At 37.2% G+C, this 27,802-nt stretch overlaps 4 protein-coding genes across 11 annotated transcripts; 1 reads left to right on the top strand and 3 right to left on the bottom strand.

Moving 5' to 3' along the window:
• Positions 1-2,060: 2,060 nt before the first annotated feature.
• LOC110884786 (V-type proton ATPase subunit D) lies at positions 2,061-4,915 on the bottom strand. The gene is made up of 2 exons (XM_022132504.2): positions 4,737-4,915; positions 2,061-3,240 (listed from the first exon to the last, which is right to left on the bottom strand). Exon 2 carries the CDS (start codon positions 3,218-3,220, stop codon positions 2,438-2,440), a length of 783 nt encoding a protein of 260 aa, XP_021988196.1. The 5' UTR covers positions 3,221-3,240; positions 4,737-4,915; the 3' UTR covers positions 2,061-2,437.
• Positions 4,916-6,882: 1,967 nt separating this feature from the next.
• LOC110884785 (E3 SUMO-protein ligase SIZ1) lies at positions 6,883-17,514 on the bottom strand. Of its 8 annotated transcripts, none has more exons than XR_004872755.1 (19): positions 17,202-17,495; positions 16,958-17,129; positions 15,722-15,877; positions 15,118-15,198; positions 14,009-14,051; positions 11,881-11,953; positions 11,584-11,743; positions 11,340-11,473; positions 11,008-11,076; positions 10,748-10,835; positions 10,600-10,675; positions 10,427-10,500; positions 10,236-10,343; positions 9,964-10,125; positions 9,761-9,865; positions 9,601-9,681; positions 8,278-9,508; positions 7,388-7,619; positions 6,883-7,159 (listed from the first exon to the last, which is right to left on the bottom strand). XR_004872755.1 is itself a non-coding variant. In XM_035980017.1 (18 exons), exons 3-18 carry the CDS (start codon positions 15,743-15,745, stop codon positions 7,471-7,473), a joined length of 2,658 nt encoding a protein of 885 aa, XP_035835910.1. In that variant the 5' UTR covers positions 15,746-15,877; positions 16,958-17,129; positions 17,202-17,495; the 3' UTR covers positions 7,171-7,470. The 8 variants fall into 8 exon arrangements, 3 of the variants coding, with proteins under 3 accessions (XP_035835910.1, XP_035835911.1, XP_021988195.1); XR_004872756.1 differs by lacking the exon at positions 16,958-17,129 and having other exon boundaries at positions 7,388-7,490; positions 7,575-7,619; positions 17,202-17,484; XR_004872757.1 differs by lacking the exon at positions 16,958-17,129 and having other exon boundaries at positions 6,883-7,153; positions 7,388-7,490; positions 7,575-7,619; positions 17,202-17,484.
• A 244-nt stretch (positions 17,515-17,758) lies between these two features.
• LOC110881399 (putative H/ACA ribonucleoprotein complex subunit 1-like protein 1) lies at positions 17,759-19,520 on the top strand. Its single transcript, XM_035980152.1, has 4 exons — positions 17,759-17,780; positions 18,322-18,459; positions 18,561-18,732; positions 19,355-19,520. Exons 1-4 carry the CDS (start codon positions 17,759-17,761, stop codon positions 19,518-19,520), a joined length of 498 nt encoding a protein of 165 aa, XP_035836045.1.
• Positions 19,521-25,003: 5,483 nt separating this feature from the next.
• LOC110881398 lies at positions 25,004-26,124 on the bottom strand. Its single transcript, XM_022129671.1, has 2 exons — positions 25,840-26,124; positions 25,004-25,732 (listed from the first exon to the last, which is right to left on the bottom strand). The coding sequence occupies exons 1-2, from the start codon at positions 26,122-26,124 to the stop codon at positions 25,004-25,006; spliced, it is 1,014 nt and encodes a 337-aa protein (XP_021985363.1).
• Between the last annotated feature and the right edge of the window lie 1,678 nt (positions 26,125-27,802).

The raw sequence follows: 27,802 nt of genomic DNA, 5'->3' as shown, positions 1-27,802 counted from the left end.
CTTTTAAAAAGAAACATTTAATATTATTAAACTTAAAAAAAACTTGTCAACTTGGAGATCAATCCCTTCCAAGGTACGTAAACTTTGAGGCTCAGCTGATGAATCACTGGATCATCTGCTCACCGGTTGCTATATGCGAGTGCGGGTTGGCATGGGCTCTCGAATTGGTGCACCATCCCCCAAATCTATGCTTTCCATACAAACGATCTCTTCGCCATACACAATCAGGTATCCGGTTCTAAAGTGAAGAAATCTTCGGTGCAAACAACAATCCTACTTCCTACTTGCTTGCTAGCTCATATGGAAGACACGAAATGAAGCGGTTTTCTCAAACAAGAAGGCAATTATAACAAACATGGTGGGGGAGATAAAAACGTTGGGGTTCTTATGGGTGAAAAATCGACCCAAACTACCGTCATTAGAGTGGGATCAGTGGTGTAATTTTAATGTCCTGTAAGTTTTGAATGTCCTTGTAATCTTTGGTTTCTAGTTTCTTGCTAGTGTTTCTGATAAGGCGTTCAAAAAAAATAAACCAATTTTTTGCTCAGTTAAACATATCAAGTCGAGTTTGCTCAACTTGTATTGTTACCGACTCAAGCTCAAATTGATTTTGACTCGACTCAAACTCGATACTTTAATGCCGCAAGCTTGTTGACTTTTTAAAAGAAAAATTATTTGCTTTGTTGTCAATCTTTCTCCTAATTTCTCTCCACAATCTCATAACTTAGCTAAATCAATTTTTAAGTGCAAAAAAATCCATATTAAAATTTAGATGTTTCCTCTTACAAACCTAAATTTTGTAGATTAAACAACCATAATAAATAGTAAACGTGTGTTATTAACAAAAAAAAAATACACGTTATCTTTGTATATTTAAAAGTTAGTAAATTAGTAAATTATGATTTGATGTTATAGAGATGTTAAAACACCACCGTTTAATAATAAGATTAACCAAATTTCAACTGGTCCATCCTATTAATCAACTTCAAAACCTCATCAGTTAATTTCCAGAAATCATAACCTGGCCAATTTAGATTTTAGAGTTAAATGTAATTTTAGTCCTTATGGTTTTGGCCATTTTGCCAGTTTAGTCCAAAGGTTTCATTTTTAACCTGTGGGTCCAAAAAAGTTTCACCGTTGCCATTTTTGCTCCACTGGGTTAACTTCATCCATTATTTCTGTTAACGAGAAGGGCAATTCGGTCATTTTATATGGCCGAATTGCCCTTCTCGTTAAAAGAACTACATGTAAAATAACCGAATTGCCCTTCTCGTTAACAGAAAAAATGGATGAAGTTAACCTAGTGGACTAAAATGGCAACGGTGAAACCTTTTTGGACCAACAGGTGAAAAATAAAACATTTGGACTAAACTGCCAAAATAACCCAAACCACAGGGACTAAAATGACATTTAACTCTAAAATCTAAATGGGCCAACTTGCATCACATAATGTTAACCAACGGGATCAATTAAATAAAAACTTGCATCGGCAAGTAGCCTTCAAAGGGTTGGTTGGAATCCAATGGAAACATGGGCGTAGCTAAGAAGGTGGCCGGGGGGCGCCCGACCCCCCGAACTTTTCGTTTAGTACTGTTATATATGTAGCTTTCGTATAGAAATTTTTGGGTATATACGTTTTCGACCCCCACGTTATTCGGGTCAAGCTTCGCCACTGAATGGAAACAAGATTTAAACCACTGCTAGGGGGGAATCACATGCTTACCGGTTACCACTACACCACCCCTTAGGTTTTGATTTTGTTTCTTTTGTAACCGTAATGCTTTAGATCAGATCCGTCGAAACATGTGTTTTCATATGGTTAACGCATCACATAATGTGTCGCAAGCTATAAACAACTAAGGCGTCGCCATGCAACACGCGGCCTATGGCAACAACTGTAGTTAATGACATACTACAAATAAACAGGTTCCCAAAAACTAAACTTTAGAAAGAAGAAAAGAAAAGAAAAAAAACGAAAAGAAAATTGACCCGTGAAGCTTTATTCAAAAAGTAGACATACAACAACCATACCCAGTAGAATCCTACCTATCGCAAAGTTATTAGTAGGGTCTGAGCAGGATCCCTACTCCAAAAGTCATATACGTATACAAAACTTAAATTCAAAACATACATAGCTACACACAAATTAAACAACGCAGAAAAACAAAGTACGCTAAAATAACGTCTTAGTAAGGTTACTAAAAACCGTATACTAGGAACAGATAACACATTGTATAGACACACATACAAGCGGTAACATGCAAAGGCCGCCAAAATAAAACGTAGACATAATTTACGTAACAAAGTATAAAACTCCCAGCAGGAATAACATAAGATGCATAACACAAAAACTAACCTCCCTTTCAGAATATGATGTCATCATCACTCCGGCGGTTGGGAGGACCGTGCACTATCCCCCCCCCCCCTAACCTCCCTTTCAGAATATGATGTCATCATCTTTGTGAGTAGCTGAAAGCATGTTATTTGCAGCATCTATAGAAATTCCTCTTTGTAAAGAAAGATTTTCAGCAGCTTGTTCTTCAGCAAACTTTTTAGATTCTTTCATCTGCTTTTCAATCTCCCTTTTTTTAAAAGCTTGAATCTTCTTCAACCTAAAGAAATCTTCTCTTTCGAGTTCATCAAGCTCCCCTTTGATGTAACTTATAGTGTTTTCCAACTTTGGTTTGACCACGCTCTCTAAAGCGTTGACCCGGCGGTTAGTAGTCTTGATCGCTTCATCAAGGGTCAAGAACGACGTTTGAAGAGATGCAAGCTCCACGAGCACCTCGATCGCTTTCACATAAGCGGTTTTACACCCTTGCACTTGTTGACCGCCTCTTGCTAGCCCGGTCAGCTCGTTTTTTGTCTCGGCTTCGGTGAAATACTCGAATTTCGGGAGCTTAACGCCTGCAACGTTTTCGGTACGGGATCTTACTCTTAAAGATGCGGTTTTGACATTTTCGATGACGGTGTATTTGATGTTGTCACCAGCTACGTATTTTGCTTCGGTTAATGCGAACGAAGAGGATTTCATGATGTCTCCCATTGCTTCTTTTGTTGCTACGATTTTTTTTAGAATGGCTCGGAATTGGACGGTTAGAGCGTCACTTTTTTTCTTTAGAAGAGCGTGGCCTCTGGTTGCGCCAACGAGACGAGCCTTGATGACTCCGAGGACTGTAACAGTTGGAACCACGTTCAAACGCTGACCCTGGCCAGACATCTTGTTGGTTATATGTAACTCTGTGAATGAAAAACAACCAAAAAGCAAATCTCATTATAATTAACCTTAACAAGTTTGCAGTTAACATTTGCTTTTCCATACACCTTGGTGCCGCTAGGCTACATGACAAAATATCGTCAAAACCTACACCTCACCTTCTTATGTAAGTTATATATTGCCTAGGGTATGTCATATATATTTGCCTTTTGACATGCTTACTTTTCAAGAAAAAGTATATTGCCTTAACGTACATTGCGTACCCGATGGTAAATCGCACGTTGTGTTTATAAAAAGTGAAAATCGCATGTGAGTAATAAACTGGAAATCGCATGTTATGTTATAAAAAATGAAATCGCATGTGAGTAATAAACTGGAAATCGCATGTTGTTAAATAAAAGGAAATCGCATGTGAAAAAAACAAATGGAAGTCGCACGTTATAAACCCAATTTCGCATATCGATAGGAGTTCGTGGAGGCGTAAGATTACGGTTAAGGATTTTTAGAGGGGGGTACAGTAGTATCTTACTTGGGTCTCAAGGGTGAACTTTCTTAGACACTTTAGGAGGTCTTACATGGGTACGTGGGTATATGTGGTTTCTGTATGATATATTTGTTTCAAGTTTACTGTGTTACTTACCACTTCTTTTCTTAATTTTTCTTCCGTTAATTTGTATTTGGTAACTTTCTACTTCTACCTTTACAGTTCTATGTGTTTGTATACCGTTTGTTTTGGAGCTGGGGGTCTCTCTGGAAGCAGTCTCTCTATCCACAAGGATAGAGGTAACGTTTGCCTACATCCCACCCTCCCCAGACCCTACAAATAGCTTTTGTTGTGTTGTGGGATTTACTGGGTACGGTGGTTGTTGTTGTTGTTGTTGTTGTGCATGTTGATTCTAAATCGCGTACGCAATGTACGTTAAGGGATTTTGTACGTTAACCGGCCTCTACTTTTCAAAGCCTTAAATATTAATGACAAGTTGGAGAAATTCTACATGTTTGTTTCAAATTGTAGCAAAATCAGTTCAAAAGATGAATTAAATGAACAACAATTCAGTTTCTAAAACACAGATTCCATCCTCCAAAAGACTACAATTGGTAATTTCTGTTTCAACTATCACTTATTCAGGATAACAAGCTAGCTACTACAGATTCACACAGTGTTTCGGGATTAATAGCTGATTAATCGGTTTTCACTGACGAAATTTCACCTAGTCGGACCAAAAATCATTAATCGGTCAAAAGATCTGCAGTTAGGATTAGAAATAGTAAACTTTCAAGTTGAATTCAGAGAACAAATCATGTAAATCAAACTAGCAATCAATAAGATCTGCAGTTAGGATTGGAAATAGTAAACTTGTAGTGTTATTACACTAGATACAAAATTTGATAGATTCAGATTAATCGAAGATGAATTTGTACAAATTATGATCGTGGAGAGTAAGATGATTTGTGAGTGTTAAATCATACAGACTGCACTATGAACAACAAATTATATATAGATTAGAAGGAATATTACTTGATGATGATGAAGAAGAAGATGATCAGCAGCTGCTAGGGCTTGTAATCGCAAATGAAGAAGAAGATCAAACACTTTATCAATTGTTGAATTGGGAGAATAATTATGATTTTGAATGGGCCAACGACGTCGTTTTCTATAACGACAAACTATGACTATGAGTCATGTCATCATGTGTTGCTTGTTTTTCTTTTGAACAGCAATCAATCATTGTTGTAAAATAAGGTCTCCAGGCCCTCTATAGTCGCTAGGCTATCAAGACGACTTTCTTTAACTTCGCCTAAATACTCGGAATCAATCAAAAGCGGTCAATCTCGGCTAAAATCGGCTCTAGTGGGTCAACTCGGGCCAAGTTTGGCTTAAAAACACATAATTTCTATGTCTATCAAATTAAAGAATGAATATTATTTTCACGTATTTTGTTATAAATATTAGTAAATTTATGTTCTTTGACAGATATTTAATTTCCAGAAACTAATTTCTTTATAATTTAACATGACCGAATACTCACTGAGTACTAGGCTGAATACTCTCAATTCCCCGGTTGACCGACTAGAGAGCGTCTAACGACTTTTACAACCATGATAGCAACTCACAGAGTTTCTAATCATAGAGACTAAAGTACACATTTTTTGGAAAATATTAGAATAATTATTGACAAACTAGAGAATAAAAAAAAAAACAAATGGCTAAGCGCTAGGGCCTTCACAAAACAAAAAAAAAAAAAAAAAAAAAAAAAAAAAAAAAGAACAGAACGGCAGAAGTTGAGACGTAAGGAAAAGGCAATGCTACTTGTCCTCCTCTCTTAGTCGTGCATGCTTCGTATGATTTTTTTTGTCATGTACATGATCCAACATCTTTGTAATAATACTGATTACATATAGTGTGAGACTGAAAGATAGTTATGGTGCTACATAATAGTTAATGATGACTGAAAAACTATGTGTTTATCCAGTTCCTATAATTTTTTACTTAAATTTATTTATATATTGATTGTATCTACATAAACCATAACTTTATTATTAATTTCCTTCTTATAAATTTTATTAGAAAAACATGTTAAATGACTAATATTTTGTTCTTTTTAAGTGTGATCAATTTTCTTTATATGATAGATAAGCAAACAGCAATATTTTTGTTTTTTTCAAATTTTTAAAAGGAACGTCTATCATCCAGTATGTTATTTTCTGAATTTGGATAAAAAAAACAAATACACATTTCCAAGACCAAATAATCAACTCCACCTTCACAGTTTTTTATCCATAGTGTGTGTACTAACCGCTTCGCCTAAGATCTTGCAATACCGAAGGTCAAGGGAGGGGTGTTCCCACACGGTACCCCTTGCAATGTTAACCCCACCCCACTATCTTCCTTGCATACCGTTTTGCCCTTGGCGCACCACTAAATCACAGCGATCCAAACTACACCCAGCAATTCAAGCTCAAATATACAACTTTGGGTCATTTATGGACGAACTTTGACTATAGGTCCCAAATAATTAATCAATGGGTTGATAACTTGATATGGGATGAATGCGTGAAAAGAGAAATACCACTGGTCAGCCGAAGAAAATAAACCAGGGTCGAATGGGCGGTCACTACCTTTTTCATCCTATGTCCTTTTTGTCAACTCCCAAATGCACGAAATCTCACCTTCACCCAGATTTATTTGTTTATTAGAGTTGTTTCCGACATCTAAACCACGCATACCCATCACTTGTATACGTCACTGTTCTTCCTCCACATCCGTTGTGCAAAAATTCTAATCTGGATCCAATATCCTAGATTCTAACGTCCAACCTAAAGCTATCCTACAACGTGCTTCAGAGATTGCATGTTGAAGAGGCAGCCCGTTGAGCTTGTAGACAAAAAGGTTGAGGCTAACACCATTCTGGTGGACAGAGTTTGCCCTTCTGACGATTGATGTGCCACCACTCTCCTCAACCAGATTTAAAGATGCACTATGGGCCTATGGCGGATCATGAATCAAGCCAACAGCTCAACGTCATAATCGGATGCTTGTCACATATAAGCTGTCCATAATGAATCCAGCCAACAAAATAGTCTGTTACACATAACTTGTTCTTGAATTTAAACACACCACGAATTACCGATTTAGCAAACCACCAAAAAGACCTCCATATATATTTTTTAACACATAATACTCGGATGTATTAAATAAATAGAGTTAACATTTATACATTGTTCGCTTTATTAGATAATTTGATTCTTTTCAACCCAATATAAATAGTTGCTATCAGTATCATACTATCATACCCATTTTGACATGCCCTTTGCCGGAGGCATTGAAGATAAGAAACAACAGAAACCATTGATATTAGATGCAGAAAACCCATCAGAACCATACGGGTCGATTCGCACCCATTATAATAGTGACCCGATAACTGGCTACACGTCCTGTTGCTGGCAAAATAGGCGAAAACATATAAGCGTAAATCATGGAACTTAAAGCATGTTCTGTGCGGTAGAAAAAGGTACATTTGTTTCTATTAAGTCACTAGAGTTGAAAACATTTACAGGCGATTGGGGCTATTAGAATGTTACAATTTCATCATATGGAAAAAGGAGTGTCTATACCATGCATGCCTTATTGACATGTTAAAATCTCAAGACAATCAAAATGAAGCTCACCGGACCGGAGAGTTATGAGCCATCATATTTCTAGAATGAACTTGATGCAAAAAATGCGGGTCAAATGGTCAACACCATGCTGGTTATATATCTTCTCCAGAATCTGTGTCAATAGATAAATATAATCTAGGTCTGACTGAACGTTTTTGACGAGGAAATGAGAAAGGACTATCGGATCTTTCCCTACTTATCTTATCCGGTCTACCATCACTCATTCCAAGAAGCAATGAAGCTGCACATACACAAATATATTAGATGTTTGAAGCAGGTCATTATAAGTACATGCTGTATTGTCCCACTAATGATTTTGTCAAAAACATTTTGTTAAAGAGCTGTACACGGATGGTCCCTGCGGTTAACCAAAATTGTGGTTTGCACTTTGTAACGTATTTAGTCCCTAACTTTTGTAAAAAGTACACGGATGGTCCCAATGATTTGCACGTTGTAACGCATTTAGTCACTAGACGTTAGTGACAAAATGCATTACAAAGTGCATACCACAGGGACCATCCATGTACTTTTGGCAAATGCTGGGGACTAAATGCGTTACAAAGTGCAAACTACAGGCACCATCCATGTACTTTAAAAAAGCTGGGGACTAAATCCAAAATTTTGGTTAACCACAGGGACCCTCCGTGTACTTTACTCTTTTGTAATTAATTAATGTGCTACAATTATTCCAATAATAATCTGAATCTTTGATTAAATGATTAAGGGTCCATGTGTTACAATAGAATGACTTTCCAATGGTTTGACCCATTTGACTTGTTCCCTGTTTAGCGAAAATTTTCGGATAACAAGGAGGCCACCCTAGTATGTATCTAGTTCACTTATACCGATACTATCCAAAAATTAAAGTAAAAAAAAAAGAGTTGACAAAAAGTGAATACCAGTATCTGCTAATGAATCCAATGCACCGTCCTTTGATGGCGGCTTTGATGGTGGCTGCGGTCTCTGATTTAACCCATTAGCGGCAGCATCAGGTTCACAATGGACGCCACTGCCGCCGCTGCCGCCACCTAGCCTGAGTGATATCCAATCATCACTACGAAGACCGTTTGACATAGCTGGCAGCTGATCTGGCAACTCAACCTGTTGTGCTGCTTCTGATGGTCTTGTTGGAAGAAACAGCTGCAGTGAAGGGTCATCACCAAAAGCCAACGGGTTATCAACCAACTCATTGTTGATATTCATCGATTGATGATGTGAAGAGTTAGGAACAAGTGGTGCAGAACCAGAACCAGAACCCATGGAAGTTTCACCAGCCAATGAGAAGGTTCCGACACTCATTGATGTGGAACCGAACTGACCGTTATGTAAGTCAAGTAACGTATCTGTCGGGTGCGCTTCGGAACCGAATAACTGAAAGCTCGGCTCACACTGATTACTAGGAGGTAAAGACCAAAACGGAACGTCGAAATCATCCGCGTTAAAAAGACCCAGTTCGGGAGGTGGCTCAGGAATAACAAGTTGATGACTAGAAAAAGAAACCCGTTCAACATCTGGATTATTATTATTATTATCATCATTGTTGTTATAAATTTGTCCCGAAGGAATTAGGTTCTCGGTTTCCTCTTCTGAATCACTGAGAACGATAACGTCTGCATCCCTGCCTGCCGAACCCATATGGTTACGGTCAACACCGAGCGAGAGGGAATCAAGCTCAGTCCCGTTAGGGATAGAAAAGTCAAACCGCCCACAACCACCACCCTCCTGATTGACGCTAGTAGCCTCACCGTCTCTACCGCTGCCGGTCGCACTGCTGCTCATAGGAATAGATTTATGATGACCGTTGTTCATAACGGTTTCCGGTAGCTTACTACAGGAAGAAAGTGAATGCATATTTTCGGGTTTTCTGACTTCCCAAAGTCCGTCTTTATTTTTTTTCATTCCGAGTTTTAATCCTGTGTTATGACCTTCCGAACCACCTTCATGTTTGACCTGCTTTAGAGGTTCTAATTTCGGTTTTGACTCGACTTCCATGGGGACACAAAGAGTGCCGTCGGGTGAATGCCACTGCCCTAGATCACCTAGACTCCTTCGGTCATCGTCTGATTTTGCTCGCCATGAACCGTCTGGCTTCACCTCGATTTCGGTCACATCCTCCCCACAATTACGCATCTTAAAAAGAAAATAAATAAAAATAAAAACATCTCGTTAGTATATCGTTAAAGTGTAAAAAATGAAATCAGAGATGTATTCCCGCATGCCACCTTAGATGTGATACGAGTAAAATATGGGTCGATAATGACGTTCTCCAAAGCATAGTTCTTGAGACAAATAGGGCATTGCCACTGCCAAAAAAAAGAAAATATATTAAGAATTGAATACACAAATTATATTATGAATTTATAAAATGTCTTCTTATCTTGCCTTACGAGACCGTTGATTCATTTCCACAAACACTTCAAGATCAAAACAGCCCATGTGAAGACAAGGTTTAAATCTTCCAGCAATTTTCATTCTTGAACCACTCATCTGCAGCATAAAAGACAAATATTTACCAAATTAGTTCAAATAGAAAACATTAAAGGCAAATAGCCAAAAATAAAGATTACAGAAAAGGTGTTACTTACAGGGCAGCGTAGATTAACAGATATATTTTCAGCAACAACCTCCAGATCACTGTCACTGTCAGCATTTTCTGTGGCGGCACCACCTCCTACACACCGACGAACACGTGCAAGGGCGTCTTCAAATCGCTCACCATCAGCCTCTTTGGGTATAAGATTGAGAATCTATTGCGGTAGAATAGGCAACACAACAGAACAGGTGTAAAGAAATGCTTAAAATAATTAAACTTACACTAGCATCACATTCTAGGCCCATAATACATAACATAATAAACCTGTTGAACTGTGCGCCTTTTCACAATCCGAACACCGAAACAGAACACCCGAGCATCACAGCATGTTACGGTAACTTTATTGATTCCATCTCGAGTACATGGTGTGATCTGACAAAAGACAAAAACTAATAGGATAACTTTCCGAATATCATGCTCATAACTAACGCTTAATTACAAAGGCTTAAACTTACAATAGGACCATCATCACGGCCATTGGCTCCTAGTAACTGAGAACCAGGTCTATTTATTGCACGCATAGGCACTCCTATTAGATAAATTAAACAAGAAGAAAGCGGTAAGTTCAAGTTTTCTCCGTATCATGTTCTACCAAGTGAATGGAACAAGATAAAATATTAAAATATACCATTGATTTGTAGCTCTGCGAATTGTGGCCATTGCATTCTAAAAGAAACCTTGTCATTCAGAAGCATACACCAAGCCTGCATATATAACAAAAAAGATCATCAAAGTTTTTATCTGCAATAACTAAAAGAAAAATTAATATGACTAACCTGCACATCATACTCGGGTTTCACCAACAACTCCCTGTCTGCTCTTGTAAGTTGAAAAGTTTTCTCAACACTTTGCATTGGATTTGCACTGAAACATATGACGGATGTTATCTAAATAGCGACATTCTTAGATATGCATTAAAGAGCTTTTGTAACTGCTTAATATCCATGTCAAATCACTTTAAAAATATGTAAAACAAAGATCTGCAAACTTCATCAACGTGCGTTTTAAAAACAAAAGAACAAAGAATGAGACTCACCCATCTGTTGGGGCATTTACGATAACCATCTTCACAGGAAGTAACGGATGTGCCACTGTAACCCAGAACCTGAATGTTTAATAGCTAATGCATCAGTCATCGTTCCTTATTAAGCAGTCATGTTAGCCTGTTTTACTTGCGTGTGTACACAAACAAAAAGAAAGTAGATAGATGGCGCACTTAAGTAAGAAGAAAAATAAGTAAGAAGCTTGGACATAAATAGAAGGGTGCCAATACTATCCTAACTGCAAACACTATCATGTTTCTTTTGGAAAAATCATGATCAGATCAAACAAATACGTAAACATTATATCAAAAGATTGATAACTTACGGATCTGCACGACCAAGCCTACAAATTTCACAATAAAATTTTGGGGGAGGTGTTGGTAAAATACCCTCCATGGGTTTCTCCGGGATAATAACACAAGTAATATGCTGCCAAACATTGCATCTTGGATCTTCACACTGAAGAAGAGAATTTTTAACGAATTTAAAGCCACCCAAACAACCAATATCATCCTAGAAGAACATATTACGCGAAAAAGATAAAGAAAGGGATGCTTAAAGTCTGAAACCTCAATTGTTGAATCAGTTTTCAATGAACTACCACAGGGGCAACGGACTTTTTCCACCCGATGAGGGACTTCGATTTCTGCTTTATGTTTTGTGTTATTACTATCTGACACACCGTGACCTTTTGATGCCAGCTCAGTTGCCCCCGAATCCTGCAGTTTCCTTGTGGCAAGGGAAAAAGGTGACATGTCAAAACGAAATGAATAGGAAGCATAACTGACGAATATTATATGATATGAACCACCAGTTTGTGATATTACACAAGATTGCAGGAATAATCAGTGTAAAGATATGCACACCTGTAAATGTCATCGACTAATTTGGCAACTTCTTCCTTCCCAACAGCGTTTTTCTTGGACCACATTCCTGAAACTGCACAGCATGAAATACAAGTACAAAGTCCGTTATTCACCACAAGTGGTAAATAAAAGCAACATACACAGGTAGCTCATGCATACAAAAGAAAAGTTGGAACCTAGAATGAATTCATCAGAAAATGACATTCACGAGCCATTTCAATGGACCATATGTGTATACACACACACACATATATATACATATACTAGAAGGGTGCCTGCACGATGCATTGTTAGGGTGTGCATTGTTCGGTTGGTTCGGTTATTATCCTCAACCGAGACCGAAGCCATCGGTTAGTCTATTTTATTAACCAATCCGTTTTCGGTTAATAGTTAGATTGATGGTATTTGTTTGATTCACTTAATTTGGGTTAATAGGCAAAAACAAACTTCGGCTCACGCTATAGCAAATAGTGTGGCGTACAGGTCCATGCTCGCTATATGATCTGTAGCGATAGACAGCAGCCTTTAATTTTTATTTTATTTTATTTTATTTTATTTGCTTTTTTAATATAAATGGCAATTAAATATAGCTACAAAATAGCTGGATTTTAGGAATTTGTTAAATATACATGTAAAATAGCATATATATCAAAGTCTTTTGATATATTATATACATATAAAAAAAATTAATTTTTTTCTAGTGTATCGCTATTTGCTATGTAGCATATAGGTACCTTATCGCTATTTGTCTCTATTCGCCATTAACAACTATGCTTGGGCTAAAACTTTTGCTTAGAATTAAATGAAATTGGGGTATAAAAACATGAAATGGAAGTATAAGTACATAAAATGGAGGTATAAAATATGAAATACATGACCTGAAGGCATAAAAGCTAGAGATATGAAAATATGAATGGTTCGGTTCGGTTAATTTTGGTAACATGAGGGTACAAAAAATCCATAACCGGTTTTGGTTAATTCGGGTTTCGGTTAACTGGTTTTCAAATAACTCAAATTTTTTTTGTTGATTTCGGTTCGGTTTCATCTGTTTTCGGTTCGGTTTCGGTTAACGATTCAGTTATTGCTTATCCTTAGACACTCTTAATCACGTAAGATATCAACTTTTTTTTAATTTAAAAAACTATAGTAGTACTATACTCAAATTAAAGAGAATAAAATACTCGTTTTTATGGTGTAATTTTTTTTAAATGTTAACGTACAAAAAGGTTATGACCGTTTAAAAATTGTGGGGGTAGTTAGTTTTTTATAAGGGGATAAAGTGTAACTACTAAGGGGCTGTTTGGCAACATCTGAATGGTTAAGTGTTGAACCAGTAAGAGGTCTGAACCATTAAGTGCTGAACCAGTAAAGTAAGAGCTCTGAACCATTAAGAGCCTCTATAATGCTTAACCGTTCAGAGACAAATGTCTGACCAATTCAGACTAGAGGTCTTAACCATTCAGACTCTGTATAAATCTTAACCATTCAGAGGCAAATGTCTGAACCATTCAGACATCTGCTTGTGAAACAAACAGTCTGAACCATTAAGCGCTGAACCAGTAAGAGGTCTGAACCATTAAGAGCCTCAGTAAGAGGTAAACAAACAGCCCCTAAGTAATTATCTATAACTTTGTTAAAGATGATGGAATTAAGGTGTAACTGAGACGAGGGGATTAAAGTGTAATTAGTGTTTGAAAGACTAATTTACCCTCATTTTAGGTTGTACCTTATGCATTAAAGTAAAAAAAAGGTTCTTAACTTTTGGGTATCTTAAAATGTCTCGTCTTATGCAATTATATATAGTATAGATATAGACCCTATAGATGGTGGGAGTTGGCTACAAAGTCAATTTTTCCAGGAAGGTCAAGGACCGATATTTGAGGTATCAGTTATCGGGGTGGGATATTGGTGCGATATCGGTATTTTAATATATTAAAATACCGATGTCAGACCAATATCCCACCCCGATGAGGCAATAACCGATACCTCAAATATCGGTCCTTGACCGATATCCGATATTTTACCACATTAACTACTTAGCTCCACAGCCACTGTAACCGACTTCAGTAACGTATAAAGAAAAGTAAAAAGTAAAAACTATGCAGAATAAGATAACGGAGTAACATACCGCGTTCATCGGAGAGAACAGCTATTATACGGTCAATCAGATCCTACAGGAACAAGAGAGAGAGAGAATAAAAATGTAATTCTTTAATCAACAAATTCACAGGATCATATCTAAGGCATGAATACAGAAACAAAAGATATTGCTAGTTAAAAGTGATGTCAACTTTGTTAGCGACATTAACGATACTATTGAGCAACACAAGAAGTACATTCACATGTGAAATCAAACCAAAACACCTTATATACATGAGCAGCAGCCTAGAGTAAGCAGATGTTGATGATAATTTAACGTTTAGCAAAACAAGATATAACAACCTGATTGACCCATTGCCTGTGGAACCAAAACTCCGAACAAACAGCTATGTTGTCAAAGACGCAAGGCGCAAAAAAGTGTGGGCTTTTTTAAGAAAAGCGCAAATAGAGAAAAAAAAATATGTTATGCTTTGAAAATAAAATAAGATCCACATATAAAATTAAAAAAACTATATATGCCATTTAAGATCATGTAGCTAATACTTAGTAGCAAAAGTTTAGGACTTATATGTGGTAAGTTTTGGGTGTGTGAATAAAAGTCTCAAAAGGTGGTAAATACTTTGTCCTACATTGGTGTGGGAACAAAGTGAGTGGTTGTTTATAAGGTAAAGCCTTTACTACTCCATTGTAGCTTTATGACATGTTTTACCACACGTCCTACCGGCGCGCAAGGGGGGTGCAAAAATGGGTTTCTGAGCTGGAATTTGGTTGAACTCGTGCGTGCCCGCACGTCCTGCGGACACGAATGCAGCTCTGAAAACCCGGGCCCGCGTGAGGCAGTTTTTGCGCCTAGGCGCGCGCTTTTGACGATATACTTAAGATTTTTGTGGCAACAATCAACTAAACCATGTTTTTGCGCCTAGGCGCGCGCTTTTTGCGGTATTCGGTACCCAGTTTTGTTCTAATTTGATTGGTACGGGTATGGATACTATACTGATCCCATCCCTACTACAGCACCTACTATAAAGATGAAATTGGTAGCAGAAACCCCATAGCATGCCATACAAATCTGAAACCTACGCAAATTAAAACGGTTGATGTAATAACAAACAAAAGGCATTGAAAACCCAATTTGACCTGCTTCTTTCCTTGCTTGGAGAGACCTAGTTGGGTGAGGATCCCCTTCAGCTCTCTTATCCGAAAATGTGACAATTTTTCCTACACAACAGAGAACAGATGAAAATAAACATATTGCACCTGGAAGAAATTCGAAGCGTGTATATGTATGATAATGCACCAAAGTTCTCGCCTTTAGTGTTGAAAAAGTTGTTTTAAGCATGTGTAAATTTTCCTGAATAAATAAACATATAAACAATGCAACAGGCAGTTGCATGGTTTGCTTTACAATTTACACAAGTCATATATATCGAATAATTTGATATGTACAGCAGTTCAATTTGAAATAGTTTGACCTTGACTTCTATTTAATTTTGGACCGCTAAAACTGCATAGTTTTTACACACTCGGTAGTCCATTTACTTCAGTAAATAACTGCACACCAATCCAATTATTGTTTTCGAACTTTAATAAAACATGTCACTAACTCACTATTATCCTGTACGCCATACATAAACACAAAGGGGAGGTGATTGACCACACAACCTATTGCTATACTCCAGATTAAGCAAAGGACACACTAAAAACCATCCTGTATGCAAAAATGTCAAAGTTGAAATAATACCTTGCAACTCGCTACCAAATCCATCTCTAACTCCACACATAAATTGTCCCCTACGCCTCAGCAGTTGAATCCTTAAAAATGATCATCTGCTTCCAAAAAATCAACGGCTGATCCAATAAAATATGTTCAAACACAAATCACAGTCGAAATTTTAACCTGCACACAAATTAACAATCAGTACAGATGAAAAGTGCAATGTATCCGAATTCCTTATATAAAATATCACATAGTTTTAGGCGCTTACAATAACACCAAACTAGGGCGAAATTAAGAAAAATGTTCAAATACAAATCACAATCGAAATTTCAACCTACACACAAACTAACAAACTGTACAGATGAGAAGTGCTATCATATCCGAATTCCTTAAATACAATACCACATAGATCTAAGAACTTACAATAAAACTAAATGATGGCAAAATCAAGACTGAAAAACATCCAAACACAGATCACAAATCACAATCGAAATTTCAGCCTACACACAAATTAACAATCTAAACAGCTGAAAAGTGCAATCACATCTATATATAGATTTAAGCACTTACAATAATACTAAATTAGAGAAAAATTAAGACTGAAAAACGCTCAAACACAAATCACAATTGAAATTTCAACCTGCACACAAATTAACAATCTGTACAGATGAAAACTGAAATCATATCCGTATTCCTTAAATACAATATCGCATAGATTTAGGCACTCACAATAACATCAAACTGGGGCGAAATTTCAACCTACGCACAAATCAACAATCTAAACAGCTGAAAACTGCAATCACATCCGAATTCCTTGAAATCAATACACATAGATTTAGGCACTTACAATAATTAATAAACACTAAATTAGGTCAAAATTTCAACTGAAATTTGAGAAACTGGATATGTTTGAAGTATGCTCACCTATTAATTTTGCTTTTCGACTCGTTCAAACACAAATCACAATCAAAATTTCAACCTAAACAGCTAAAAGCGCAATCATATCCAAATACCTTAAACACAATACCACATAGATCCAAAAACTAACAATAAACACTAAATTAGAGCAAAACTACAACTGAATTCCGTGAAATCGGAGCATTTTAAAGCCTTCTATGAAGTCGTAAACCCTACCGTCACCGATTAAAATTGCGTTTTGACAGAAAAACGTTCAAACACAAATCAACAATCTAAACAGCTAAAAAGTGCAATCATATCCAAATTCCTTAACAACAATACCACATAGATTTAGGCACTTACAATAAACACTAATTTAGAGCAAAATTTCAACTGAATTTCGCGAAATCAGAGCTTTTTGAAGCCTTCTACGAAGTCATAAACCCTACGCTCACCGATTAGTTTAGCTATTTGACCGATAAACATTCAAACACAAATCACAATCGAAATTTCAACCTACACACAAACTAACAATCTGTACAGATGAATCAGTAACCATATCCAAATTCGTTGAATGCAATAACATCACATAGATTCAGAAACTTACAATAAACACTAAATTAGGTCAAAATTTCAACTGAATTTCGCGAAATCGGAGCTTATTGAAGTCGTCTAAGAGGTCATAAACCCTACGCCGCAGACGAATAATAATCGCTCACCGAATAATTTCGTGTTTTTGACTGAAAATGGAGCCGGTAAGCGATAATCTTCGCTGCAATTACGAGTTTTAACGGACGTGAAGGATGATTTGCAATTTGGTTAATTCGTATCAACACGTCCGGGTTTGGATTCTGTGTGCTTACGTGCACTCTAAGATCCCTGTGTCCTCTTCCGGATCTTCGATTTGCCGGTGTGATGATGATGTACTTTGGAGTTATTTGCGTTTTTAGTACTTAGTTGTGTGGGGAGTTTTCTATGACACCCTTTGAAATGGATTTAGTGTTGTTTATAGCCCAAAGTTTTCTAAACTAGTATATTGAGGTTAATAATGAAACGTACATGAGACTAAATTTTAGAGTTCAGCGTGTTGTCCATAGCAACTTTTCGACCCCTCAGGGGCGGGGCTTTGTTTTTAGTAGATTAGGATTTTCTATTCAAAAGGGGATGGCGGCGCAATTTGTTGCCCGTCTGCCTGCTATCCTTATGTAAGTTTGACTTGGTGATTGAAAATCTATGTGACAAATTAGGTTAAAGTCTAGCCCTTAAAAAAAATTGTAAACGATACTCGTACCGAATCAACGATCAATACAGCTTATGACAAAAAAAATATATATTCAATTGCGAGAATAGCTCACTACTGTATCGCTACCGATTTTTTTCATACGATATCAGTGCAATACGTCACGGTATAGAAAATAAATTAATATTATTTGCCCAAGTGCTGAAGTGGCACTCCACTTGTGTCCCACCTTTATGCTAAATAGGAATTTAGTACGCTATAAAGTTAACCACATACTGACATACCCCTCTAGTATTCTGGATAGATATTGTATTCTTAATTATTATTTATTATTATTATTGTTCAATACGATTGCTTTGTTTAATTGTATTATCTTATATCTTAAAACACAAAGTCGGTGGCGTTTTGCCACCGACAATACTCGTCCTATCCTTTGATTCAATTTTTAGTCTCTCTTTTTTGCTTGCTGTTTTATACTTTGACACAGCCGGCGGATTCGGTAGCAGAGGTGGCGGACGCGGCGGTTTCAGGGTCGGCAGGGACGGCGGAGGCCGTGGCGGACGCAACGGTGGTGGCCGCTTCGGCGGCGACCGGTTCAATGAAGGTCCACCGGAGCAATTCGTAGGTTCGTATTCATCATTTTTTCATAGGTTTCATCTTTATGCAGAGGTTTCATCTTTTGTTAATTATGCACATTTAAACACAACTTGATTGCTAATTATGCAGAGGTTTTATCTTTTGTTCATGCTTGTGAGGAAGATGCGGTTACGCAGCTCACTAATGAGAAGATACCGTACTTTAACGCTCCGATTTATCTTCCGAATAAGACTCAGATTTGTAAAGTTGACGAGATATTTGGTCCAATTAATGAATATTTGGTCCAATTAATGAATATTTGGTCCAATTAATGAATATTTGGTCCAATTAATGAATATGTGAGTATATTTTGTGGTGTGATTTTATGAATCGGGGCTTTCTGCTGATGTGCGTGTTTTATGTTTGTTGTCGAAATTTTGTAGTTCTTTTCTGTTAAAATCTTGGAAGGGATTATAGCGACTTCGTATGCGGCTGGTGATAAGTTTTATATTGATCCGACGAAGCTTTTGCCTCTGGCGCTCTTTCTTCCGCAGCCCAAGCATGTTTTGTTAGTTGTGATCTTCATTTTGTTTCATCTAGGGGTGTTTACTGTGGGTCGGTTTTGACAAAAAAAAATCTAGACCGAATGGTTGACTACAAAACATCTGGCGGTTTTACTGGTTTCGCGGTTTGAACACTTATTTTAGAGTGGCTGACTTGCTTTGGTTTGGTCGGCTTTCACAGTTTTTGAATACACTTATCTGGATGTTACCATATTGTAATATTAAAACTAATGAGCAATGTCATCATGTGATTCTTGAATGCTTCTTGACCCAGGATCAAGAATTTGAGCATACACCCTTGCAAATCATATGTTTTTATTCATGTTAATGACTTGATGATATATTGATTTGGTTTTCTATGTTTAGACTTTGATTTTACAGGGGAGCAGCAGGTGGAAGAGATGGCGTACATGGGGGTGGTAGAGGTGGTGGCCGTGGTGGAGGTTCTTTCCGTGGTAGAGGTGCTCCAAGAGGTGGCAGAGGTGGTGGTTTTCGTGGTGGTGGTGGACGTGGCGGTGGTTTTGGTAGGGGCCGAGGGAGATCATAGGACAAGGTGTTAACCATTGGCCCATTGCTCACACGGCGGTGCTCCTTAAAGAACATAAAAAGGGTGTTTTGGCGCCTTCGATTCCGACAAAGATGAAGCAAGCGACTGCAATGGTGGTGGGAAGGGAGAGAGAGACTCGGTCTCGAGGCTCAAACGGAACCATTGTCGCTGTCAATAATCAAAGTTTTATATTTCTTATTTTTATATAACAATATTGCATTGATTGCATATAATTTTTTATATATGATGATGTAGTAGTTTAGTCAAGTATATGTCACTAATTTATATAATTCTTTGTCGTTCAGTATTTACATTATAAGCGCTTATAAAACAATCATTCTAATGATTTTGGACAGACAGACAAACGGCTAAAATGGTCATTTACTATCATTAAGTTCATGCTCACCATGCAAGATGAATTCTGGGGTATATCAGGAGTTTAATAAAAATTTATCAAGAAAAATAAATAAATGAATTTAAAGCATGTTAAAAATGCATATATCTTTATTAAACATTACTTAAATACATCAAGTCAAATTACAAACAAGAAAATTATGTTAACTGGGAGAAAAAGGCTTCAAATGTTATAGCTATCACTTCCATCATCATTCCTTGAGGATGCTCAGCCACTCTTAAAACAAATAAATTTTAATATATTGTTGGAAGTGGTACATATATTGGTAACTTGACTGTCGAAACACGTAAGAACACACTCGATCTTTTTGGATTGCAAATCATGGATGCGATAAACTTTACAATTTAACCACCAGCCTCCAATATAAAGGTCGTGAAATGGGTGGGTCGGACAGCTTGGGTAATGGGTCAAAACAAGTTCAAGTGAAAATGGTAACTTTTAAGCGCATAAAAACACACTTTGAACAACTTCCAGCCTGTTTGACACATTCCCTTTTCAGCTGCATTTTTATTTGACTCATTTTAGATAAAACATAACCCAAACCAACCCATATATAACCATATACGTGAACGGTTTGACATAACACTTTCTTTATACAAGTTTCTAATGATATAAGCAATAAAACATGATTACAAAAAAACTATATTATTTCAAACAGAATATCTATTAATGAAGTGATTTTGGAGGTTTTATAGATTTGAATACAGGAGATGATTTTGAAAATTCTAACCCAGTTTGACCTGCATCCTTGTAGTTAAATCTTTAAGATTAACTTGTAACATCTTAGGGGCTGTTTGGCTAAGCTTATTGGAATGACTTATTTACTTATTTGCTTATTTGAAAAGCAAATAAGTCATAATAGAATGACTTATTTACTTATTCCTCTCACATAATAACCTAATCCAAACACCTTTTAACTTTTCAAAAAGTAAATAAGTCACTAAAATAAGCTTAGCCAAACAGCCCCTTAAAGTAGAAAGCCACCGACCATACAATTATTTTGCTTTTTACCCTTTAGTTTTGTGGTAGTGTCCTTTATACCCTCAACTTTGTCATAGTTTTCTTTTTACCCCCAACTTTGTCAAATCTCATTACTACCCCCCTTTAGCCCTTAATTTTAGAAAATGTAATTTTTAACCCCATAACTTTTTATAAACTTTGTAAGTTGTCACTTTAACCCCTCGAGAGTTTTTGACTTGACGGTATAAATTCAAGTTAGTCGGGTCGCATATAATACGTTATGATTGTACGTTATATTTCGATTTGCGTATGTTTTTATCCAATCGCAATGCAACTATATGTTACGTTGAGTTCAACCGGATACGTCGAAACGCGTGTTTTCATAAGGTTAGTGCATCACATAACGCTTGGACTAATCCATTCGAAGTTTGCAATGTACCCGCGCCGCAACGCGCACGGGTCTTATTAAGTAGTTTGCTTTTTTACCCTCCAACTTTGTGGTAGTGTCCTTTATACCCCCAACTTTGCCATAGTTTCCTTTTTACCCCAACTTTGTCAAATCTCATTATTACCCCATCTTATTCCTTAAGTTTAGGAAATGTAATTTTTAATCCCGTAACTTTTTATGAACTTTGTAAAATATCACTTTGACCCCTCGAGAGTTTTTGATTTAACGGTGTAAATTCAAGTTAGTCGGGTCACGTATAATACGTTATGATTGTACGGTATAAATTCCATTTGCGTTATGTTTTGATCCAATCGCAATGCAGCTATATGTTACGTTGAGTTCAACCGGATACGTCGAAACGCGTGTTTTCATAAGGTTAGCGCATCACATAACGCTTTGAGTATGGTTGCAAAAGTCGCTAGGCGCTCCCTAGTCGGATTCGGGAGTACTCGGGAGGTACTCGGGAGTATTCGGGAGTACTCGGGGAGTAATTGGCCTGGGAGAAGAGTACTCGTGCCTCGGCAACCTACCTTGTAGTGAGTACTCGGGGAGTAATCGGAGCCTAGTCGGGACTTTTACAACCATGGCTTTGACTAATCCGTTCAACGTTTACAATGTACCCGCGCCGCAACGCGCGCGAATCTTATTACTAGTAAAGACTTAAAAGACAAAGTCAGTGGATATCACATCAACCCAGCGACTTTGTTCTTTAATATATATGCATGAAAACAAAATTGTAACTAAATGGGAAGTAGCACAGTTGGCTAGGACGTTGTTATTTGCACACAAAACCATAGGTTCGAATCCAGGTTTAGCCTGTTTTAGTTTTTTTTATGTAATCTAATTATCCTTCTTCTTTTCTGTTTTTGCTTCTTTAAGTTTTCATTTTTAGTGTTTTATTCTTTTTTTTTCCTTCGTTACTTTTATTCAATTTTTATATTAAGGAGAGATCACTTACTTGTGGAACCTCTTTATTATCTATACACATATTTTTTTCATTTGAATCAACTGAACGTTTTGTTTTTTTTAAGTTAAGATTTAATTCTTTAGTTATATAGCTTTTGAGAAATTCAATAGAAAAAAATTAACACTGTTTTTTTTGCGTTTCTTCCTATCTTTGCTATGCATCGAATAGAGTGGGTTCACACCCACCGCAACGTATGGGTGTTATCCCAATAAAAAAAATTCAAGTTTGTCTACCTTTCGATGTAAATTTGGTTCACGCTTTCGTGCTTTCTTTTGTACGTTTCCTACGTATGAATTGGGTCGCGTATAATTCGCTTTGACTTGACGGTATAAATTCGAGTTGGTCGGATCACATATAATACGCTATGATTGTTTGGTATAAATTCGATTTACTTTACGTTTTGATCCAATCACAATGTTTATATAGGTCACATTAAGTTAACTCGGATACGTTGAAACATGCGTGTTTATATGGTTAACACATCACATACCGCTTGGACTAATCTGTTCGACGTTTGCGATATACCCACGCCGCAACGCGCACATATACCCCTCTAGTATTCTGGATAGGTATTGTATTCTTAATTATTATTTATTATTATATTATTGTTCAATACGATTGCTTTGTTTAATTGTATCAATCTACTATAATAAAAGAAATCAACTTTAGGATATGTGTCATCATATTAGTTCATGTCTTATGGATAAGTATTATTTTATTTTAATCTCTTCTAATTAGTTATAGATAATCCTACTGCTAAATATTATTTAGTTTAATTATTACTTTTATATTTATCTATTTACTTCAAATTCAAACTTAGTTATCTAATTTGATATTAGAGTAAATTACGATTTTGGCCCCTGTGGTTATATCATTTTTACCCTTTTAGCCCAAAAAGGAATCTTTTAACATCTGAGCCCTCAACGTCTATTTTTCTAACCCTTTTGGACCCAAACGTCTTTTTTTCTAACTCTTTTGGCCCCTAAAAGTGAATGGATGGGGTTAGTGTTAGGGGCCAAAAAAGTTAGAAAAAAACATGTTGGGGGCTCGGATGTTAAAAGATTCATTTTTTGGCTAAAGTGTAAAAGTGATATAACCACATGGGTCAAAATCGTAATTTACTCTTGATATTAACTATATATTTGAACGTTTTGTTTAGTTTGGTATCAAATAGATTTTACGAAACTTAAAATAAAATTAACTAATATTATTTATAATTTATACATTTACAAGTTTTAAATAAATTGTTAAATTTATTGAGACTTCGTTACATTTATAAGTTTTAAATAAAAAGTTAAATTTAAAATATAATTCTAAAATTTAAATTGTTAATTTAATATATTTTTAAATAAAACAAATTATTTATCACGAAAACCAAACTTTGTATTAATATTGAAATATTTTTATTTTCATTACTAAAAAAATTATATATTTTTTATTATTTAGTATAGAAAATTACATTTATTCAACCTGTGTAATAAATGAGGTTTTTTAAAGATGTATTAATTTATTATTTGGTAAACAATATTACATTATTCAACCCGAGTAATACACGTGATTTTAAAGATATAACTTTTTTATTTGATATATAAAGTTAAATTTATTAAACTCGTACAATATGGTTCTTATAGATATAACTTTTATTATTTAATATATAAACTTATATTTATTCAACTCGTGCAATAAAGGAGGTTTTTAAACATATATATATTTTATTAATATTATATAAAAATTTACATCGAGATAGTTGGTAAACGGGCAACAAGCTGCACCGCTACCCCTTTTTGAATAGCAAAACTAAGCCTTTTAAAAAACTACGTCCATAGATCTCGGGGTCATAACATTACTATGCATGACCCTTTGAACTCGACTAAGTAGGTCCACAGCCTCTGGCGCCAGGAAACCGAAAGTATCAAAAGCAAATGGGATAAACATGTGCTGGTTGTCAAGGCACGCTTTCTCATGCTTGATCACTTTATCCGAAGCAGCCTTTAAAGCAGCCTGACCCACTGTGAAAACACTACTCCCTAAGCCCACAAGCGGCGAAACCCCTGTTAGATCCACACAGGCGTGTTTTCCTCCGACCCATCCAAAGACCAGAATGTCAGCTGGTCGAAGGGTAGATCTCCCTTCCAACGGGTCTGTTAAGAAATTAACGGGCGCCTCTTTCTTAGCAGAAATACCAGCGCACCTGAATATGTCGAAAAGGACATCCCTAACCAAATCATGTCGGTATTTGAACCCCGGGAGTTCTCTACAATGAACCGCATGCTCACCAAAAGAATCCAAACATGCCTTATGACAAACTGGGCATACCTCATCAACTGGGAATAAAGGAATCATGAGGCGATACTTAAGGATAGTACGGTACTCCACCGGCGACATATGCTGGCCTAGCCCATCTATAGGTATAGCAAGAAGAAAATCTTGTGCATGTGGTGCTCGGAGACACTCAAAAACGGCTTTTTGTCTAACGGTCAAGTCAAACTGCACTTCGATTTCGTGGACAATTTTACTAAAAAGAGCACTCGCCAATGCATGTTGGGCTTTAGGGGGGCGGTGTCCTTATTAGTGAAACCGCTGAAGTCAAAGCTTGGAATCGTATCACGAAGACAAGCCAAAGCACAAACATAATCAGAATCCATACCGCATATGCCACTGTCTCTTAAGATGTGGTCCTGTAGCACCCACGATTAGGCCCTCGATGCCACAAAAGCGTAGGATGAAGCCTCTACAGCCGAATACAACCCCAAACCTCCAAACCTAATAGGTAAAGAAGCAAGTCGCCACTGGAGGTCTCCAAAGAAAGGACCTCCACAAACCACCAATTCCTCGATCGCCTCACGCAAACCTTTGTCAAAGAACAACGCTGCATCTTCCATACGTACAGGTTGGCATGTCCTCAAGCCAAAGAAAAGTTTGGCAATGCCCATACAGGATCGAAGCAAGAGTAGTTCACTCTGCGGGTCACCTAATTTCGGTAGAAGACGCATCAAATCTACTACCTTAGCAGCTCTTTTCTTTGCCAACCCCCTAATTAAGCTTGCGACTCTACTAACAGCTCCCCCAAGAAGCTTCACCCCCATTAATGGCCTCCCGATATCCTTAGGAAATAACCCTTCACGAAACTTGCTACCATCACAAGAAGGCCAAAATAGCTCAGTTTTCTTAATATTAAGTTCAAGACCCAATGTTGGACCCGACACCCTAATGATGTCCAACACTCTAGCCACCTCTTCTGAACCTCCAATGACAGTCCCATCATCAAGATACCAAGCCTGAAGGAGAAGCTTGCATTTGTCTCTAATCTGATGCACAAGGGGGTGCAAAACAAGAGCGAAAAGAAGTGGTCCCAATGGGTCCCCTTGCTGAACTCCCGTGGTAGACCAAATGTGCCCATCTCCAAGATACAATCTTGCTGGCTGCCCATATAGAAATTCCACCCACAAAGAAATAGAGGGGCACCTCATCCTGACCTCACGTAGTAAGGCTGATCTATCCACCTGGTTAAAAGCATTAGAAAATCTACTGTAAGCATTGCAAGAGACCCATCCGTGTGACGTTCACTTAGAACCCTATTGACGCTGTGTAAAATGGCCTCAGCGCCACCCGACACGCCGACCCCAAACTGAAAATCATTAAGGTATTTGGTCATTTCTTTACCAACACCCTTCATAGCAACCTTGGAAACCAAACTCCTCCATATAGTACCCACTGCAATAGGTCTAATCCCATTGTCAGGTTTTAAAAGCGGTGTAAGGGGAGCAGATGCGACAAACTCTGCCAAACACGATGGGCATTTCCCCCTAGCCATAAGTTGACTACCGCAGTGATAGCGCATAAGAGATCAGTGGTAATAACAGACCCCTCTCCACATAAAGCATCCAAAATGTGTTGTGCCCTCAAGCCATCCCCCACATGAGGTTCCTTTAGGAAATGATTTAATGCAGCAAAGAACATTATCCACCTCTGTGACAAGGGGAGGCTCAGAATATATAGTACCTGGCATAGATGGAGGTTCTCTGTACGGGTGTTTAGCCTCTAAAGCCTGTACAGTATTATCATTGTACGGAGCAACACCGGATGAATATAACACCTTCATTGCAGCTGTAAAGTGGCCATCAGCAACCTTTCGAAGACACTGCCTAACATTGGTATTACTAACAGTACTCTCCTCAGGATTATCAACACCTCTTTGACCTAGAGACCCCACCGTAGGACTATCAAATATATTTTTAACTAACATAAAGATACCATCTTCTTTCCCCCATGTGGCTAAAGAATTCAGAATTGATCTTTGTTGCAAAGCCTTCCTATTCCCAGACCTTCTTTCTTGCCTATTTTTTGGTCTGACCACTTGCAAAGTGCAGCGAGGAAGAAGGAACAACCTAACCCACGCTTCAATGGATCTAGGTTGGGCAACCACTTTGTAGAGAGCGGTTTTCAACGCCTGAGAGAAAGCCAACATACAACTATGAGGGATGCTCTTCACGGTGACAACGGGTGCTTTAAAGACACGATCTAGTAGAACGGTATCCAACATGAACGACTCATGAACATTGGTCACCTGCGCCTTGGGAGAAGGCCTCGAAATCCCTATAATGTAGCTATCTATGTCATTATCACGATTGGTAAAACGGACAAGCCCATCGGGGTGATGGCATGCACGACTCAATGCATGTATACTCAAACACTTCTCGCACATCCGTTGGCCAAAAAACTTCAAAGTACCTTCTACGTCCTTGAACAACCCATGGTCTGTAGAAATAACCTCACGCAACGCACTTCTACGCTCATCACTAGAAAGGTGCAACCTCTTGAGATGAGAGATCAACCAAGAAATCCCCTTATTTCCCACTTTACCATCCGGGCAACAATGAAACATACGAAACGGACATGGCCAGGAGCCACTCAAAGGTGTAGAAGGGGTGCCATTAAGGTTAAATAAATCACGATTCAAGTTGAGACACAAAATTTGGATGTAAAAAACCAAAATTTAAGCATAGGCATTTAATCAAACACTTGGAGTGCATCCATAAAAACGAATTGGTGATTGGTAAAAAGGTTCGATTTGGACTAGATTAAAAAGGTTTGCAAAGTAATGTTGCTGAATGAATGGAACGTAATTCAGAAGTTGAAACACAAAATTTGAATGACTGGAATGTAAATTTGAATGAGCGGAAAGTAAAAAGGTTTTACAGTGGAACGTAAAAAGTTTCAAAGAATTGTCCCTTTTTTTTTAATCAGATGATCAAATGTTATGTTTCTTGAAACATATCTTTAATATTTTCACTCATATTAGTGCAAGGAGTGCTATGAACGAGATAAATATAACAAAATATTAATGGTTCTACGTGTAAGGTCTGCCAATTTTTTTAGATATTGTGCTTTATACCACCATAAAGTTAATCCCACTACTGCAAAACTAAAACCAAGTAAGGGACGGAAAAATATGTTATCTGTTACCAATGATTTTCATGAAACTAGGTTTA

The sequence above is a fragment of the Helianthus annuus genome, chromosome 11 (assembly GCF_002127325.2).
Source record: "Helianthus annuus cultivar XRQ/B chromosome 11, HanXRQr2.0-SUNRISE, whole genome shotgun sequence".
NCBI lineage: Eukaryota > Viridiplantae > Streptophyta > Magnoliopsida > Asterales > Asteraceae > Helianthus > Helianthus annuus.
The sequence above is the reverse complement of the archived record's forward strand: the minus strand, read 5'-3'. Positions and strand labels throughout refer to the sequence as shown.